Genomic DNA, 21196 nt, shown 5'->3' with positions numbered 1-21196 from the left:
GACCACAAGAACAGCCGTGAAGATCGAGGGACGAAAAGGGTGGATTCATTCCAGTCACGTCAAAAAATTTCATGGACTACCTTCAGATATAGACACTGTGCCCTGCACTCCCTCACAGACTGATTCAAAACTTCCTTTTGTTGAACAGAATGACTCTCAGTGCTATAAACAGAAACTCAGGTCCAGATCTAAACTGTCGGACGATTTGATTGTTTAAGTCCTCTCCAAGGTGAAGCGGTTGAATCTGTCCCGACATGTACCCCTTAGGTCTGAATCATGTAGAGTCCAGAATCATAATGAAACGACATGCTTATTGTAAATTACTGCGTAACCACTGTATTGTGACTTTATTAATTTTGTCTTCCTTGAGTTTTTTAATAGTTACTGCAAGTATATTGTTGCATATGTATTATCCTGTTTCTAAACGTGTTTTCAATATAACTGATGAACATTCTTTTAGTGACCTACCGCCACATGAATTATCTTATAGACTTGCGCTGCGCAATAACACATTCATTAGTATGTTACATCATTCCCATCAGACTAGTAATGCGACCAATTGTTGGGTGTGTGGCCGACTTCCTCCCTATCAGAATAACAAAGGAGTTCTGCCTTTCTTTCCACATCCATTCACACACAATGGCTCCTGTGGAGCATGGTTTAGTTTATTAAATTCCATAGACCCAGACACAGCAGTTTATCAACAACATTGGATATGGGGAAATCTGAATCTAGTTTTATTCAAAGTCTGTCACCCTAATAAGGAGGGTCACCTCAGTAGAACAGGAACTGATTTAGAAAATGAAGTGTATAAATTAGGTAATTTTACGCCTAATCTTATGATTCTGAATGTCAAATCCGAAGTTGAACTAATTCTGCCCACTATGTCAGTATTTCCAGTTAAGGGTGAATTATGTGTAAGAAAAGTTGGTTCCATACATATGGGCCATAGCCAATGCGTTACTACAGTAGAATATAGTGATCAAGGTAAATCTTCATTTAGAGCTTCTCGCCATTCTTACTTCATATGTGGTCAGACGGCATATATGCGTCTGCCTCTAGATTGGGATGGTACCTGTTACATCGCATTCCTTTTGCCACCTGTTTTCCTAGCTCCCCCTGATTATTATCGAAATGTTCATTTAGTACACAATAGAGAGCAAAGAGATCTCCCAGTTGTCGATTATACTGAGACAGCATGGGACAAGTATGTAGATTTCAATAAAGGTATCTTTCCCTATATAGGTACTATATCAAATAGCAAGCTGATACGTAGACTCACCAAGACTCTTGAAGCTGTAGTAAACGAGACTATAGCCGCCCTAGGCAATCTGACAGAGGAACAATCAGTGATGAGAATTGTTGTTCTCCAGAATCGTCTTGTCCTTGACGTCATCCTGGCCGATAGGGGCGGAGCTTGCAGGGTCATCGGATCCAGCTGCTGCATATTCATACCAGAAAATTCGCCATCTGTATATAAAGCTATAACACGCCTTCATAAGATTGTAAGCCAGATACACGAGAATCCAGGCACTTGGACGTGGTCCGGGTGGTTTTGGAGTGTGATATCAGCCTGGGGATGGAGAGTTCTATCCTTCCTAGGTATTGGCCTTCTTATGCTCTTCAGTTGTTGTTTATGCCTACAATGTGGACCAGCGATTTGTGGTCTGTGTGCCACATCATGCATTCCACATCACAGTTCTCGTTCAAAATACCGGAAGAAGAAGGAAGAAGAAATGATGCTCCATGAGCAAATCGAAGGAATGATGAAGATTGATGTCTCGTGAAGGGCAAGAAGGGGACAAGGAGGGAATGTGGAAATGTGGATTTTCCTGATCAGTTATGTCCCCTATCTTGGACCCCAACGGTTCTATATGCATGTTACAAGTACATGTATGTTCCCTCCAGTTCCAGTTTCTAAGACGCAAACATATGTGTGTCTACCGTCAACATGTTCTCTGTCAGATCCGCCATCAATGGGCTGGATATTTGATTCCTAAGTATGAAAGGCCACCGACTTTATATGGCTAAGTTACTTCATTTTTACAGTTCAGGCGAGTAGGCCCGATTCTGTCCTCAAAGCCTTTCCCTGCTCTCTGCCTCTGACAGCTTCAGCTTGAGCTTGCATCTGTGACCATGAACTTTGTCTCATTCTCTGCGCGGCCCACGAAGCCTGACATCAGCCTATTCTCTGCCAAGAGCTGTATTTCACCTTCGAATTATCTGTTTCCCCCTCAGCCGATGCATTCCTGCCTAGTAGCTTAAGTAAACATTCCTCCAGTTACCAAGCAAAAGGCCCGGTTTCTCTGCCCTCATGCAAGTAATTCATAGCCCTGTCATCATGGAATATTCCCATCCCCTCGCATCTCATATAGACACTTAGACGCTTGTACACGCACACAGTCAGTATAGAATAGATTCTGTCCGAGAGTCTCTTCCTTGTGGATAACATAGTTCTTTAAACATAGGATGTTAGATATGATTTGGGATAAGGATGACTTGACCCCAGACTTCTCGTCTCCACATGTAGAGCTAAATGTCAAGTCCCCTTCACCCCCTAGCTGCACGTCAATTACACGTCATGCTGCCGCGCGCGCATCTATGCCAAGTATTATCTTATAGATCCACCTATGTCTGATAATTCTAACCAATCATGTTTCTTTTATTCCTTATTACGCCTAGTTTCGATTATGTCACTGTTTTGTCACTTTTCTTATCAAATGTTACGCCTTCTACATTCGTTTCATTGTAATGAACTTATTATAAAAATACATGTCTGTTAATAAATTATTGTACTTCACTTCCTGAACCTTCGTGGTGACGGAACCTGAGGGCCGCGACTCGAGTCGGCCATTTTGAATGGAATAAAGCCCATTAGAAAACCTCTTATACCACGGATTCTGCCTCTTGTTATTTTGAGCTATTTACTTTAATTTAAGATTCCGCATGAAATTCAGTCCGGTAATATTTATTTTATTTACCACACCTGGGGTGCGATCCGTACTTAGAATGTTGGGGTGGGGGTACGCTCCATGCATACGCAGGTGGGGGTACGACTCTAACGTACACGGGTGTACATACACGGGGGTACGACACGAACGTACAGGGGGGTACGACACGTACACGGGTGTACATACACGGGGGTACGACACGTACACGGGTGTACATACAGGGGGGTACAACTCTAACGTACATGGGTGTACATACCAGGGGGGTACTACTCTAACATACACGGGTGTACATGCACGGGGGGGTACGACACGTACACGGCTGTACATACCCGGGGGTACGACACGAACGTACACGGGTGTAAATACGGGGGGTACGACACGAACGTACACGGGGGTACGACATGTACATGGGTGTACATACACGGGTGGGGGTGTACATACACGGGGGTACGACACGTACACGGGTGTACATACAGGGGGGTACGACACGTACACGGGTGTACATACACGGGGGGTACGACACGTACACGGGTGTACATACAGGGGGGGTACGACACGTACACGGGTGTACATACAGGGTGGTGTGACACAAACGTACACGGGGGGTACGACACATACACGGGTGTACAGACAGGGGGGGGTACGACACGTACATGGGTGTACATACACTGGGGGTACGACACGTACACGGGTGTACATACAGGGGGGGGTACGACACGTACACGGCTGTACATACCCGGGGGTACGACACGAACGTACATGGGTGTAAATACGGGGGGTACTACACGAACGTACACGGGGGTACGACACGTACACGGGTGTACATACACAGGTGGGGGTGTACATACACGGGGGGTACGACTCGAACGTACGGGGGCTGGGGGGAGTGTTGGGCGCGTATGCGGGCACATGTCTCCATGGTTGCTATGGGAGTTCGGTGCGGACGGTGTTTTTTCCATACGGTTGTAACATCGGACGCACGGGATGGATCGTGATTCCGCGGTCGGACTTCACTTTTCACATTTGTACGGTGATTCGTCCGAGGACGTGTCGGACACATTTTCCGACCCGAGGACGTGTGGGGAATAATTCCCAATGCGATTCGTATGGTCTTTTTCCCATGCGAATCGTAATTGGCAGTTTGTACGGCACTTGTACGATTCGTACGGTAAAAAGACCGGATACGAGTCGTACGGGGAAAATTTTTACCGGATCGTAATTGGCACCAAAATGTGCATTTGAATGTATTACATTAAATAAAAGCAGAACAAGAACACAGGGCCAGCACAAGGGCTGTGTGATCCCACTGGATAATACTGACTGCAGAGGGGAAATATTTCAGAGTTTATTTGGCTTTTTAAAGCACTCCACACATTCCTCGCCTCCTGTAAATTCCAGAAAATAAAAATGTTAAGATAACTCCGGTGATTGATATTCTTGCTGGAGAGATCAGAGTTGTCTAATGGAAGACATTTTAACTCATTGCAAGACAGCCAGAGGGTTAATATGCCAGCTGTGAAGAAAGTGTACCATGTAGATTACAAAGTACATAAAATGTTAATAGGTCAATGGGTTACTGCTCTTCTGTTACTTGCAACTTATCAGTTAAAATCCTAACAGAACAGTGCATTTATAACTCTCATCAAAGAACTGCATGCACTGCAAATTAAAGATTAGAGGACATATTAAAGTTGCAAAAAGGGTAATCTGGATGGAAATTGATTCCTTTTATTTAAGCGAACCCCCATCTATAGTGTTCTGTTTTCAATTCTGAGTTTGTGCTTCTGGGGCCCAAGCACTCTTTAGCAATGCTGCCTACCAAAATGCATGACCTGTGACTCCTACACCCTGTAGTCCTCTGTGTTATGTAACATTTCCTTTACACTAATTTATACACTTATGATTGATTGTCTCTGTGTAATTTGTGTGTGTTGTAAAGTGCTCTGACACCCTACACTCGTATGTGTGGTGCTTTATAACTAAATGCATCTGAACATTAGTGGTTATGGAGCCTTAAGGGACACTGTTAAAGAGTGGTGGTGAGGGAATCCGCACCTCTCAGCCTTACCTCAACATCACCTAAGCACCATCTCAGCATTAACACAGCACCGCCTCCTCATCAGTACAACACCAGTGCATCACCAACTCAGCATCAGCGCAGCATCACCTTAACATCAGCACTACACAGCACTATCTCAGCATCAGTGTACCACCTCCAACGCAGCCCCATCTCAGCATCAGCGCACCACTACCTCAGCACAGCACCAACTCAACATCACTCAGCACCACAGACTGGCAGTAAAAGAGGTGCAGTTACTGACAGCTTTGACTCTTGTAAGCAGGAATGTATGATGTTACAATGCATACCATTACAACGCATGCCGTTACAACGCATACCTTTACCCCGACTTGTTCTCGAGGGTGCGCTGGAAGTTGGAATAGTATAATTTACTATTCCAACTCCAGTGTGTGCAACAGTAGGAAAGGGGTTGGAGTTAACTCCAACACCTTCTACCCAAAGCAACAAGACTTTCGCGTTGTAACAACATGCGTTGTATTGGCATGCTTTCTAATGCTTGCGTTGTAAAGGCTGTTTCCCGTAAGCAAGGATCATAAGTACAAAGTGTGTGTTTATGCACCTCTTGCAGGTTTTCAAAACACATAAATAAAAGGCATTTACATTTACAATGCCTCAAACTCTCACAAATGCGAGACCAATTGCATTGCAAATACTTGTTCTTATATGAAGTCCTTCTTTGGAATCAACTGTATACAGAAAGATTTCCACCACATTTAAAAGTTACCTAATCCAGATGGTGCCACACATTTTCATGTGTGAATCCTGAAGTCATTTTTGGACTACAAGCAGAGAGCGTAAAAGAAATCCTAAAATCCGGTGAATTCTGCCTCTCAGACATGGAATACAAAGCTGCCAAAGTGCTTTTTTTCAGTGTCATCATTCTGAGGAAATATTTCAAAATGTTTTACTTCAAGACAACCTTTTGGCTTTAGTCACTGTGCGCAATGCTGAAAATAAATCTTGATTACCAACTCAGGCAAGCATTTTCATTTATGTTGTTTCCTTGTGTTGTGGTCTGATTGATTCAGGAAGTCACTGACTTCCTACAAAAACTGTCTTCAAAAGAGGAAGCAAAGCAAGAGGACTCATTTACCATCATGCATCTGCGCAGGAATCAACATCAATGGAGTTCCCATCACCCAGCTGCACAGGAACTGACATCATCAGATTTCCCATCATCCAACTACACAGAAAGTGACATCACTAGTTTCCTGCCAAAACTGCCTTCACTTATATAATATAAGGTTGGTTTATTCGAGCTTAGTTACACGGTAAGTTTCAGGTAAGTAAGTAAAAGATGGTAAATAGAAGATAGCCCCACCAGGAGCAGCCTCCCTGCTGCTCAGCCAACTGACACTCAGCACACCAACTGGCACCCATGCATTCTGCGACATCACCAAACATTCAGCATTCCAATCAATCACCAAGCACTCTAGCACTCATCCTGGCTGAGCAGCAGGGAAGACGTCGAAATCAGAGCTCAACCATCAGTCCCCCTGTTCAGAAGGGCTCTAAAGACCTGGCTTTTTGCTATGGCATACCCGTGAGCTGGCTTACGTGTTCTGATCTTATTTGGTAGGCGCCTTGATGCCATCGGGCTTAGTTTGCGCGATACAAATTGCGTTTCATTCACGTAGCTAAGGAAAAGGAATGGTACCACTTAAGTTATAGCAAGAACACAGATTGCGCATGACTGAGGGACGTTTTTTTATTTCTGCTCCGGTCTGGCATGCACTATAGAAAGGCATGCTGCAGAAGCTCTTTGCAGCACTGTCATGCACAAAATAGCAGCCTGCTTGTGCGGTGATGCATTTCCCGTCACATCACCCTTTGAGAATGCAGATCACTTGCAGAGAAAAAAGGCCAGTTTTCCTGCTCTAACTTGTAATTTGATAAGACTGCCCACTCTACAGGTTCCACATGCAGAGATCCGTCATTTATTCCATGCCTGTGGAAACCAAATAGAAGCTGTAGGGATATCTAGAGATGTATTTTCATAGAAAGTAAGTTAAGGAGAGGAAGGGGCACGGAAGAAGGGGTCTGGAAGTATGTTTATGGGGTATCGGAGAAAGTGTTCAACTATTTTTCAATTCAAGCCCTGAAGTTCCGTTGTCCTCCAAAGGATGAAAGGCAAAGTGGTCTCACACAATTACAGGAGGTAAACATGCAGATCAAAGTTGGCCTTTGACCTATATTTCCTTTTTCACTAGAGCACAGGAAGTCAGAGGAGATGTTTATTTGGCTGAATCCTAAATTGATTTTTCAACTCGACGGATATTTTACCAGTGTTGCAGGTCATTTATATTTTGAGGCCATTGTTAGTAACAAAAACTGGCAGTATTTATTTACAATTTCCCTTTGGAAACTAAGTAAAAGAACTAGATTTATTTTGATGAGGGAATGTCTTCTGCTCTCTCTGTCCAGATTCGAGCATAAATGCAGTGCCGTGTATATTTTTTTTATTATATGCCACAAAATAATTATTTTTCTCTCTAGTGGGACAGCAATTAACTCTTGTCTCCAACCATTTTCAAAGTTCATCAGCCACCACTGCTTACACTGATACTGTTGCTTTGTGAGAAGGGAAGGACCATGTTGTACAACAAAGAGAAAGAAACAGGGTTCAAAATTAAGTTATTGGCTCTATTGAAGTAATTTTCCCATCCCTGTGCTGTTGTTCAGATACTTTCTGAGTTGCCCCCCCCCCCCCCCCCCCCCCGGGGTTTGATCCCCAACACAGACCTGAAGCCAGTGAATCCATGCATTGTTCTCACACGCCTTAGGCCAATAAACAGCATGAGCGCAGCACCAGAGTTGGCCGAGCAGTTGAACACAGTACTCTATTGAAGACTAGGGTGTTTTGTTTCTGTTCCCCCCGGTGCTCTGACACAGATCTGGAGGGCTCAAATTCGCTTGTTTGGCCAACCGTTTCAAGGAATCTGGCAGGCACGGACACATCATTTCATAGCGGTAGGAAAGGACAGACAGCCTCAATACATAATATCATTAGCACAGTTTGCCATGGAAATAATGTGTCACTCCAGCTACATAATGGTGAGTGGCAGAAGTCCTTCTCTGTGATTTAGGCAACTAATCAACATTTAAACATTGTCATTATCTGCTGTGTGGGGCAGCTTGCATTTGGTGGGATTGGCAACATCCTCCTAACTCTATGGACAAACCGTCACTTCATAGATACCAAAAAGAATGTGATGTAATTCCCTTGTTATGAGAGGCTTTAACCAACTTCCGAGTTTAGGGCCAAATTATGATGATGGTGAGACCGCCACCGACAGCCTATCAGTGGCGGTCTTACCGCCATCGTAAGCATATTTACTGCCTGCCATTTTACAATGGCAGTCAATGGTTGGCGGTCAGAAAGCCCAACCGCCATGCATCCGACCGGCTCAAGGAGCCCGTTGGTCCGTTGGAGGCAGCTATAATCCCTACAGTGGAGGCGGTGCTTGCCAGGCACCGCCGTAGGGATTACGATGTCCCTTCCCGACAGCCGTTTCATGCCGGTTTACCCAACATGAAAAGGCTGGCTTAAAGGGACAAATTAGGGCCCATAGCAGGCCCCTCTTCCCCCCTGGCTCTTAGTTTTGGGTGTTGGGGGCACCCACCCTACATATCCCTGCGCCATGTAGCGGGCACTGCATGGTGCCTGCCAAGTAGTGCAAGGATATGTGTTATGTCTATTTTTTTCGTACTGCAGTGCGTGCTGCAGCACCACCTGTAATACAAAACATAGACATGGCGACCACCATGGAGGCGATTGCATTGTAATTTTATTGGCGGGACTGCTGACAGCAAGTCAGGTGGTACCATCTCCGATGTGACTTAAGTCAGACCACGATCATAATGAGGGGTGCAGAGACAGAATATCGAATCAAAAATAACGATTTACACAAATATCAAGTTAAAAATATCGTGGGTCAGAAGTATTGACAGACAAAGTCTCGTGTTCAAGAATATCGAATTTAGGTAAGTAATATCGATGTCAAAAATATCGAAGTGTAAAATATCGTTTGCAAAAATATGGTATGAATTTTAGTATATATTTTAAATGTATGTGTTGTATTTTCTTTGTATAAGATTTGTTTGTATTTTTAATATATGTGTTAAATATTTTAACAATTAATAATTTGTTTTATTTGATTTTTGCGTTTTTAGTTCCGTAGCGGGTTGTGGGATTATAGGGGAAGAGGGTGGGAAGTAATTTAATTATATTAAATGTATTGAATATTTTTTATTTATTAAATATTTGTTTAACTGAGATGTTATAGTGTTAAATGGGTAAAGTAAATTATTATTAAATAATTAATAATTGGTTAAAAATTAATTTTAATTAGTTAATTGGTAATTCATTATGTTTATTGTGTAATTCATTTTAGGTGTGTGTTGTGGTGTTTATAGGTGTAAAGGGAGGGAAGGGTGGGAAGTAATTCATTTGTAATTGATGAATTATTAATTAGTTGTTAATTAATTTTAATTAATTAACTAGTAATTGACTATGTTAATTGTGTAATTAACTTTAGGTGTGTGTTGTGATGTTTAAGGTGTAAAGGGTGGGAAGGGTGTGAAGTACTTTATTTTTAATTGATGAATGAATATTTTGTTGTTAATTAATTAATTAGTAATTAATTATAGTAATTGTGTAATTCATTTTAGGTGTGTTATGTGGTGTTTAGAGAAGTAAAGGGTGCTAAGTATTTTGTGTTTAATTAATTAATATATAGTTGTTAATAAATATTGATTATTTGACATTTGTTTTGTGTAATTGTTTATTTTTTTATGTTGTTTTTACTTTTAAACGGGGAAAAGGTGGGTATTAAATACATTTTTAAATATGTAATTAGTAGTTGCTAATAGTAATAGTTTTTCTTTTAAAAATAATATTTAATTGTGTTTTATTATTTTATAGTTTAATTTAGGTGTGTGTTGTGGATAATATAGTGTTAAAGCACAGGTACTCAATGAATGTTTATTAATAAAAGTTGTTAATTGATTAGTAATTATGGTAGTTATGTAAATAAATTTAATTTAATACAGTTGAAATGTTTTATTATTGGTGTGGTGTTATAGGGTAGGAAATAAAATAAATAAATGTATGTTTCTAATAATTTTTTTGTTTGTTCATTTTTTTTTTTTTTTTAATTTTTTTTTGGAAACCTTTATTACAGATTTCAAGAGATATACAAGTATGGGCCTACAACCTTCAGGCCGGCCGCTAGTAGACAGTGAGACCATGGAACATATTCATAAACACAAGCAGCAAGCAGTAAAAAGTCCCACAGATCAAAAATCATTTGCGGCCACATTGCCCAACCATCCCAAATGGCGGTTTTATTTTAAATGAAAAAAACGAGAAACAAACCCACAAGGCGGCAAAAATCTAGGCAACAGTATGTGCTCCCCTCGGGAGGGCTCTACCAACCTACAAGAATAAGAGGGGGGGAAGGGCAGGGGCAGAAACAAAGTGGTTACAGTAACACAGAATCAAGAGAATGTGCAGACTAGGGAGACAGGGCCGCCGCCAGGTCGGGCGTCAGTGGCGGGGTACAGATCTCGCCGCGGTAGGAGTTCCAGGGGCCCCACACCTTTACCCATTTCCCAGGCTTACCTCTCACCACATACACAACCTTTTCTCAGAACATACACCAATCCATATTTTCCTTCCATACCGAAATCGTGGGTGACCTCTGGGAGCCCCACAATTGTGCTATGTCACGCTTGGCCACCATATATCCCAATGTCACCCACCACGTTTGCGTCACCGTATAATCAGTCGGCTCCCACACGTTCAGCAGACACCTCCTAGCCTCGGGGAGCAGCGCAACATGCGTGACCGCTTGCAACACCTCATGCACACCACGCCAGAATCGAGACACCTCCGGACATTCCCACAAAATATGGAGGAAGGTCCCTAACATGCCACACCCACGCTTACACATCCCATCCACCGCGTATCCCATGCGCATCAGGCCCGGTCCCGTAACGTAAACCCTGTGGAGTATTTTGAGCTGGACGAAACGAAGGCGGGCCGGTATGGCCACCTCTTTCGGGGAGGCCACCGCAGATACCCAATCCTCGTCGTCCAGCTCCAATCCATCAGCGACCCATGCCTCACGGAGGGTGGTAAGCAGTCCCGAGCGATCGTTGATGAGCTTTTTATAGATCAATGAGATAGTGCCATCCGGTACATGCCCATCTAGCACTCTATCCTCCAAGGGGGAGCACTCCGGGATGGACGCGACCTCCGGGAACACGGAAGACAGTGCGTGGCGAACCTGTACATACCGGAAGTACTCCCTGTCATGCAACTGGTATTCCGCTTTCAGCACATCAAACGTTTTAAAGCCCCCCTTCGTCTTGTTTGTTCATTTTTGCTACTTTTAAATAATTATTGTTTATAAATATATTTATTAATTTATTTTATATATTATTTGTAGGATTTTGTTATATGTAATTAATATTATAATATGCATTCTTTTTATATGTTTAATAGATTTAATTTTATATTTTTTAAATATTTATTTATTTTTATTATTTTTAAAATGTTGTAATATTTTTTGTTTGTTTTTTCAATTGTTTAAGTGTTATTAGTAATTTTTGTTTCTTTGCTATCCAACACTTTCCCTAATGTTGCAATCACTAGAGTGGGAATAGTATTTTTTACCTCTCCAGCACTTAACCCACTGTTGCATTCACTGGAGTGGAAATAGTAATATATACACCTTCGCTATCCAGCACTTTCCCTACTGTTGCACTCATTGGAGTGCACTCATTTGAGTGGGAATAGTAATTTTTAACCCTCCGCTATCCAACACTTTCTCTACTGTTGCACTCACTGGAGTGGGAATAGTAACTTTTGCCCCTCTGCTATCCAACACTTTCCCTACTGTTGCACTCACTGGAGTGGGAATAGTAATTTTTACCACTCCGCTATCCAACAGTTTCCCATCTGTAGCCCTCACTGGAGTGGGAATAGTAAATTTAACTACTCCACAATCCAACACTTACCCTACTTTTGCACTCACTGCAGTGGAAATAATAATTTTTAACCCTCCTTTATCCAACACTTTCCCTACTGTTGCACTCTTTGGAGTGGGAATAGTAATTTTTAGCTCTCTGCTATCCAATATTTTCCTTATTGTTGCACTCACAAGAATTGGAATAATAAATTTAATTCCTCTGTTATCCAACACTTACCCTACTTTTGCACTCACTGGAGTGGGAATAGTAGTTTTTACCCCACCGCTATCCAACACTTTCCCTACTGTCGCACACCTCGGAGCGGAAATAGTAATGTTTAGCCCTCCGCTATCCAACACTTTCCCTACTGTTGCACAATTTGGAGTAGGAATAGTAATTTTTTTACCCTCCGCTATCCAACACTTTCCCTACTGTTGCTATCACTGGAGTGGGAATAGTAATTTTTACCCCTCCCTCTCCAACAACGGGTTGGTGAGCCGGACTGCTCTGAACGGGAGCAGCGGCACTACGTTGAGTGTCCACATACTCCGCTGCGGTCTGATGAAGCAGCACTTGAATCCAAAATAGGTTGGCTGCTTTTCTCCGGGGCAATTTCCTACCTTGGGAAGAAGTGGTATGTAGAACCACACCACACACTGTAGATAGTTTTCATTTAATCACTTGGTCCTGAGGAATCGCCAACGGATCCATTAGGGACATTTACAGGCGAGAAACATGTTGACCACTAAGGGGTAGAGCGTAATTTTTGTCAGATTAAAACGAAATAGTCACCCTCCTTTTTCTTTTTACTTTTTAATCAGGTTGTGACCTCTCCATAATAAAAATAATTATAGAGGATTCCCTTACCTGTTTTAACCTATACACCACATCTACATCTCACTAGGCCCCTCACACCCACGGCACCTATACGGCAAGGAACAAAAGATCTCCGATAAAGATCCCCTTTATGGGTGCCCATCGAGCATTGCAGCGCCGGCTCGACGAGGAGCAGACCCATATGATGAAGCATGACACCTAGCCTGCTGGGTGTGTGAGGGTCCTAGTTCCAAAAGGAGGTATTCCCCACCTCCCCACAACTCTGAGTACTCACCGGGTGGTCAACTTGCCACCTAGGAACACCGTACCTCTCTAGTCTTCTAGTATTCAACACTTCCCCTACTGTTGCACTTATTGTATTGGGAAATGTAAGTTGTTTCTTAAATAGTTTAATGTTTTCATTTACTATATAATTTTTTTAAAATTATTTATATATATATATTTTTATATATATTTTAAAGTTTAAAAATTAAATAAAGATAATAGTTAATAAAATATTTGTAAGTAAATATATGTATATGTGTAAATGTTTATGTTTGTGTATTGATATTTTAAAAATTATGTTTTTTTGTTATATTTAGTTAAAATGTATATTAAATGTAATGTATTTTGTTAATACATCTATATTTTCTACCTTGATATTTTTTATTCAATATTTTTGTACTTACCTGGTATTGGAGACAATATTTTTGAAGTCAATATTTTGTTTTTCAATATTAAGAATATCGATGTTTGTTACATCAATATTCTATCAGTGAACAATAGTGAGGTCCTTAATTCACAGGGTGAGGTGCTAGAAACCTACAATTTTGCCCTTCATTTGGAAGGCACCCACCTCTATATGCAGTTAATGAACAAAAACAGGATTATGATCTAGCCTTATACATGGTTGTAATATGCACAATAATGAGAAGTATCAAAGACAGTTGTTTAGAATATTTGTGCATATTAAAACCATGAATACAGCTACTGTAATCATGTTTTGTACATTAACTGAGTACAATGAACGTAATGTCTGCTAAAGAGTAATTTATTTAAAATAATGAGTTCCAGTTGAATCGCTGTGTTTGTTAAAAGATTTGTGCCTAAGTTCACGCTGACAGAACAGCGCCTTTGTTTCTTTGTGGTGCACTTCTGTGTGCAAAAGCTCAGCACTGAAACATAAACCAACTCTCTGGCTCCTGGGGTTCAAAAGCAAAGTTCAAGTAACTCGAATTTACTTGGGTTTGTTTTGGTTTGTTGAAACTGTAACAATGTCCGGATCAGTGGCGGCCGGCACGGATCGCGGACAGGGAGGTGGGTGGTGGGAGAATGAAGGGATTTAAAAAAAGAAAAACATCTTACCTGATTGTAGCGTCCCTCCTCATCTCTCCTCCACCGTCTCTTCAGGCCGGAACTGGGAAGCACTAACCACCCGGCTCCCCAAAGCCAATCACAATGCTGCAATGCAGGGTTGTGATTGGTCTGAGTGCCGTGGTTCGGCGCTCAGCCAGGGACTGGGGGCCTGGGCATGTTCTCCACCCATGTTGTAATGTAGCCTGCGTGGAGAACATGCAAAGTGTGCATGAATATTTGGCCGGCCGCAGATGGATGTCCAAGCATTCATGCGCACTTGTAGTGGGCAAACCACTCCTCTCCTGCCCTGCTCTGAGAGCAGAGCAGCCCCGCCTCACCCGAAGTGCTGCAGCAGCAGGGAAACATAAACTGATAATATCAACCAGTTATTATCAATTTATGTTTCCTTTATTTACACTGCTAAAAAGCAGTGTGGCGATGCTCCTCCGCCTTAGCGGAGGAGCTGCCACTGGTCGGGATCTTATTTGGTTTGAATTGAAACACAGGGTGCAACGTTCACATTTGGAACTTTATCTTTGATGTCTTCACATACAATTGACAACAATGAAAAATGCAAGCTAAACAGTGATACTAACGCATATTAATTTGCAAAGCTGAAATTCTGTTTGGTATCTGAAGAACAGCAGAAAATCTGCACAAGTCCCCCCACTTAGAATTTTCCATGTAACGTGACTGTTGTGTTGCATTTAGAATTTGTAAAAATGATAGATGGTTCCCACTGCTCTACTGTGTGCCATAAAATATATACTGTCAGTGTGGCTGACACAGGGTAGATGCCTGCAATTAGTTATGTAGGTGTACTTACTTGCTTTGTTCTGTACTGGGCTGAAAATCTATCAACTTTATGTAAACTGTGAATTTCTCACCATTGTGAACCATTTTATGAAAAACGTATTTAGTAATTATGAAATGAAACATATATGCATTTAATGGGCCTGGTTCACAAAGGTAAACTTGCACATTTGTGTACGTTTACGATTATTTACTATTTAGAAAGGTATTTTACTAGTAGTATCTTTACGACTGAGCTCCCAAACCTGGAAGAATGTCTTACTTATGCTGGTGGGATTACCCATAATATATATTGAATTGTTAACCTTGTTGCCAATGCATTCTTTTTAACAATAGATGAACATTGCCATCATGTCGTAGCCGGGTATTTGTATGTGCTGGTATTGAGCAATAAGTGCTGGTTTCGAGAACCGGCAAATACCGGAACAAATTAAGCACTGCCATCCACCAAACTCTAAATAAGGCCCTTAATTTATTTTTTCAGCAAGCTGTCCTAGTAGGTAGGTGATGCAGGTCACCATGAGCAGCTGTGTGTGTTCTTTTGTCAAAGAGACCAGGTTGGAGAGCAGGTTCAAGACTGATTTGCACATTGTTTGGTTTGAACTGGAATGGCATGGGGAGCAAAAAAAAAGATGGATTTGTGCCCAGATTTCTGTACTGGAATGAATGCTTGACATTGGTCCACCTTCTGTCCATCAATTGTTCTTTTTGCATTTCTCACCCCAAGTGAGATGGGTATGCCCAGACATTGGACCCGTGCTCTCCATGCCACTGGAATCAAACTAGCCTGGCTGAGCGGTGAAATCCAAAAACCGGTCCCAGGATGCTTGTTTCCGTCCAGGGAGGTCCTGGCCTGGCAGTTCGGGCTTTACTGTTCCTATGGGGAGCAGGGTCAAGACGGATTTGCATAAGGCTGGGTTTAAACTGAAGTGGCATGGAGAGCAAAAAAAGGGGGATTTGGGCCCAGATCTCTGTACCGGGGTGAATGTATGACACTATTCTGCGTTCTGTCCATCAATTGTTCTTTTTGCATTGTTTACAGCACAGCAGGACAGCTTTTTCAATATCAATGTGTCACCATATATTTCATAGTCAGAATATTGTTTTTGCCAGATATCTTGTCCTAAATATAATTGAAAAAAATATCACTTAATTGGAGATACTAGTAGGAAATCTACACCTAATGGCACTTGAGTTTTGTAAATAATATATAGCGTACAATATTTCTTTCTTTCCATTTTTTTGACAAAGATACTCTCACATACAACTGTGATATGCTGAGGACCCAGTATGGGAACTGGATAGCCATTGTTCTACCAGTTCTACTAGCCTAACATTATTGAGCACATATCCTGTCTGGCTGGGGCCACAGCTCCCAGACCAAGGTGCCAGGATTGTTGTTGTGTGTCCGGGCCCTGATAGACATTGAGGGAACGCACCAAAATGGCTGTTTTTGGTGGCTTGCATTTTATCCCTCTGCTTCTTCTTCAACATCCTGAACATGGGCTGAATAAGTTTCCAACCCTCGCCCCTGATCAACTCTCTCAGCAACACATTAATAGAGTAGCTAGACAATTAAATGTCCCCACTTTGATCATACCACTAAGGCACCGATCAAGTCAAGCAAGTTAATCTGACAATCCTTACAAGTTTTCAGGTTTAAGGTGTTAATGCTGACGGTTGTTCTCCTCCCAAGAACATTTCGTATTAAAGTTGGGGGATGGGAGAGATAGTGCATTTTACAGACCTTTTTGTATGAATTTATCCAAAAAGTAAAGTATCTTCCAGGTGGTTTGGTTCTGAAGGAGGAGTCAGCCAAAATAGGAAATACGTAGCACAGCCAATGTGCTGAGGCTACTCCACGCCAAGGGTGTTATGGGTTTGCATTACTTCTTCCCTTTTCTGTTTTCTTTCTTCCTCGCCTTTGCTTTTTCTCACCTCCAAACATGTTGTTTCCTTTCTGTTTCTGCCTCGCTCTGTTTGTTTACCTCTCTCTTTCTAGTTATCATCATTTCCATTTTTCCTGTCTCGCGACAGTAGCTCCTTTGCCAGCCCCCAACCCCCACCGCTTGGCTCTGTCAACACATTCTGGTACAATTTCTTTTATAAGTTTCCTCATAAATAGCAGGTTGAAGTGGACCTATAGCATGTTCATTTTACTTTCATTATGACACAGCCTGCCAGGCCATCGGGCCCAGTGGCAGCCCCTCCTGTAATTGGTTAAGTGAAGTGTTCCCTCAGTTACTGGTACACATTCTTCTAAATATTTTCTGCATTCTTTTTTAGAGAATTTAATGAAAGCAAAGGCTATTATGACTTGCACCCTGAAAGTTTCCTACACAGAATGGAGCTTTCTTGTAAAAATAAATTAAAGGTCTCTACAACTTTTTTTTTCGTTTGGTTACGTTCACTCTTGTGAAAAAGCAACTTACATGTTTACAGACAAAATTACCTCATATGCAGGACCAAGAAACTATAAACATAGTTTTCCGAAGAATAGAGAATTCCTTTAGACTAACATCTGGTACAACTATACTTTGAATAAAACTATAATCCACAGAATGCTGTATGAAAAATAATTTTGCTAATGTTGTTTGCATTTCATTGTGTCTTGTGTGTCCCTAACAATTTTCCTGATGGAGAACTCACAAATATGAATCTTCGAAATGACGATTGACTGTTTTTACCATTGTTTAAATCTCTAAAACATTGAGCACCAATTGTGGTGCACCTGTTGCCTTACCTGTTGTATCTAGGTGCTGGCTGCATTTCAATTACACTGGTGTATTCTGAACAATTTTGGAAATTCTAAATTACTCTTTGACGCGGAATTATTGAAAATTGCCTATTTACACTTGCATGGGCAATTATGAGTAATTTGAGGAGAAAACATCCTACAACGAGAGCGCATTTAGTGAGTGTGAACAGCTGCTCACGCTACCTATTCAGGTTCTACTGCATTTTAGCACTATTTCTTGGCACAAAATGCATTTTGTACGTAAATGTGCATTTTGTGCTATACAAATAGAGCTAAGTGCTGGAAGTAAATTAGGGGAAAATCCTACCCGAGAGCACATTTAGCACTATTTCCTAGCACAAAATGCATTCCTGCACCCGTTTGGACGAGAGGGAGCATTTTGTGCTAAGAAAATAGCACCAAATGCCGAGAGAATGTTGAGGGGAAACCCTACCTCAAGGCCACATTTAGTGAGCACAAGCGGATGTTCGCACTCACTATTCGTGTTCTGCTGCAATTAAGTGCCTTTTCTTAGTGCAAAATGCATTATTGCGCCCAGTTTAGACACAAGGAGGCATTTCAAAACGAACAGTGCTAAACGCAGAATTGCTATTCTCATGTAATTATGTATAAACTTGTGGAATTCTCAGGAAATTCCGATTGATTACAATACACTGAATTATGAGGCATATCAGCAAGGCGAGGCAATAGAATTATCGCCGCTTTTGCGGCCGTTTTCAGCCGAAAAGCGGCGATGATTTTATCGGCTAATTAGCAAGGTCACGCTAACGAGTGAAACCTTGCTTTCGCGCACGAAATCTTAACGCCCAGCTTTGCATCTCTAATGAGATGCAAAGTGGGCATTCCTGACCTAACATGACAGGAGAAATGTCGCTGAGTGACATTTCTCCTATCATCAAGCCCCACGCTATGAAGCACAGCGGCAAGAAAAGTAGCGATAACCCCTGTTATCGCTACTTTCCTTACGCCTGCTTCAGGACTGACTTAGCCATGATATCCTATGGACGGTGGATATCATGGCTAGGTTTTTGGGGCCCCATCAACAAGCTAACGCCACATTGCGTGAGATTATCGCTGGGTTTCCAGCGATAATCTCACGTTAGGCAGTTAGCGCGAGGATTTTTATCGCTATTGAGATAAGCGTTGCTAATAGCACGCTATCTCAGCGATAAAAATCCACGCTAGCCGGCGACAATTATCCTAGTGCGCTTAGCGATAATTATCGCCGGTTGTTCCTGATATGCCCCTACTTGAGTTACGCATACCCCTAATTTTGTATCCTCATCCATATTCTGAATGTTAGTTATCTAATATGTTTTAGTCCACATGTTGACAGAGTAGCATAAAAGGCTTGCTTGACTTTAGGTATTGTATTTTACTTGGGAGTTGCAGATATAAGTTGGATAGCTCTGAGTGAAACTTATTCCACAACCGACTACTTTCACCTCTTATGATAGCAATTTTATATTATGCTCTGAACATTTCATGAAAGGTTAAGGTTTTTTTTTCTTCTGGGCAAATCACATATGGGTTGTGGTAAATATTGCAAATGTATGATTTGTTCCTGCTCATAGAGTTGAAAGAATTCACTACACGTACATTGTTTCACAGAAACAAGTTTGATTGAACATGCAACGCAAGAGTACACTTTAGTTTCAATTTTTCAACTTCTGTTTTTTCCCCTATAGGTTTTATGTTGAAATGTACCAGTGCGCCCTTGCCATGGTGTTTGCCACTGAGGAGATCAACCAAAATCCCAACTTGCTGCCTAACGTGACCCTGGGCTTCAGAATCCTTGACTCGTGTTATTCGGATTCCTTGGCAGCAGAGGGTTCGCTGTGGCTTCTGTCAGGCGCGGGAGATACCGTTCCAAACTACAGCTGCCAGTCACCACTCAAAATGGCGGCCATTATTGGAGATTTGCGTTCCTCTTCATCAGTTCAAATCGCTCGAATTTTAAGCCTCAGCAGGCTTCCACAAGTAAGTGTAGAAACATATTTAAAATAGTTATATTTTGGTCAAACTGTTTTGGATTTCTGTGCTATATATCAACGAAGTATAATTGAAGTTATTTTAATTGATTAAACAAACTCAACCTCATAACCACATTTTTTTTTCATATTTATACAATTATACACTATGTGCTTGGATTATTGTGTACAACTTATTTTTTGGTGTTTAATGACCTGATAGTTGCAGAGAATCTGCAGTGTACAGGTCAGCTAAAGAACATTTTATGAACAGGGAGCTCGGAACTACTTGTTTACATATGTTAAAATTAAAGTGAAATTATTTAGGTAATAGTGTTGTGTCCTTCATTAATACCTTTGATAATTAAAAAAATATTGTTTTTATTACATGCATTCTTTAATTTATCTTACTGTACCCTAATTACTCCTTAGTGCCCTTAACACTTCCCATCCCTGAACCCTTTAAATCCTGAACTCCCACAAAGTGCTACCCTTCCGTGAACCGTTAAAACCCTTACTACCCCCTAATGCTACCCATCCCAGAACCCTACTGACTTCTTACTATCTCTTAGCCATACCCTTGCCTCCCCTCCAGTAGACTTACCATTGCCCTATGACACTCCATTTTCTATTTATTTTGTAGCCACAGCTTCTTTGATTCTGTTTTTTCAGTAGATGACATTTTTAATAAAAAAATTTAAAAATCTGCTTTTCCTACAATATTTTTTATTGCAAACGGTCTTCCTCTTTCCTCCCACCCTCTCTCTCTGAGACACGGCTGACTTGTTGTTAGTCAACCATATATTCTATCTATTCAGAGAAATGAATAATTGCCTTATTCAGCATAAGCCTCTCAGAGGCACTCACACAGCTTGTGCACATTGAGAAGCCTATTCAGAGAAAGGTATACCTGGACAAGTCACCACCTTTGACACAGCTCAGTGGAATTTATGAGATGGATATGCACCTGATAGTAGCACCTAACAATTGGCTCGTGGTCAGACCTACCAATGGAAGGTGGACAAGGGCTGGGTTGGCCCATTTCTATGCCATGTTCTCAAATTAATTGTCAAGTTAGATCATGCAGGCGGATGCATTTGCAAAAAATCTCCAACTAGCACTATTCCAGTGGCCAGGGCTCATCCACACTGCCCTGAGAAGTGGAGCTCAGAGACTTATAGCAAAGGAGTGAAAGATAAGGGAACGAAGGATAGAAAGGCTGAAGGGGTGAAAAATCAAGAAGCAGCCAGAGGAACAAATAGAGAGACTATGGGGCAGATTTTCAAGCCCCTTGTGACACTTTTGCACCACTGTTGCATCACTTTTGTGACACACTGACGGTGTAAAAAATGTGGCCAATTTACTAATCCGACTGCAGACTGCCGAAATTTCGCTGCGCTACAAAACCTAACAGAATAAACTCCTTCAATTGAGAAATTGCTGGGGACTGGAAATTTAATTACACCGTCCAAAAAGC

General features: G+C 41.6%; 1 protein-coding gene across 1 annotated transcript in view; it reads left to right on the top strand.

Moving 5' to 3' along the window:
* Positions 1–21196, top strand: part of LOC146812077 (extracellular calcium-sensing receptor-like) — a 316208-nt gene that overhangs the window by 30341 nt on the left and 264671 nt on the right. The window contains exon 2 of the mRNA XM_085615124.1: positions 19438–19729. Within this exon, the coding sequence (XP_085471250.1) occupies positions 19438–19729 (292 nt within the window). The remainder of the gene's footprint in view (positions 1–19437; positions 19730–21196) is intronic.

The sequence above is a fragment of the Triturus cristatus genome, chromosome 7, assembly GCF_964204655.1.
Source record: "Triturus cristatus chromosome 7, aTriCri1.1, whole genome shotgun sequence".
NCBI lineage: Eukaryota > Metazoa > Chordata > Amphibia > Caudata > Salamandridae > Triturus > Triturus cristatus.
The sequence above is the reverse complement of the archived record's forward strand: the minus strand, read 5'-3'. Positions and strand labels throughout refer to the sequence as shown.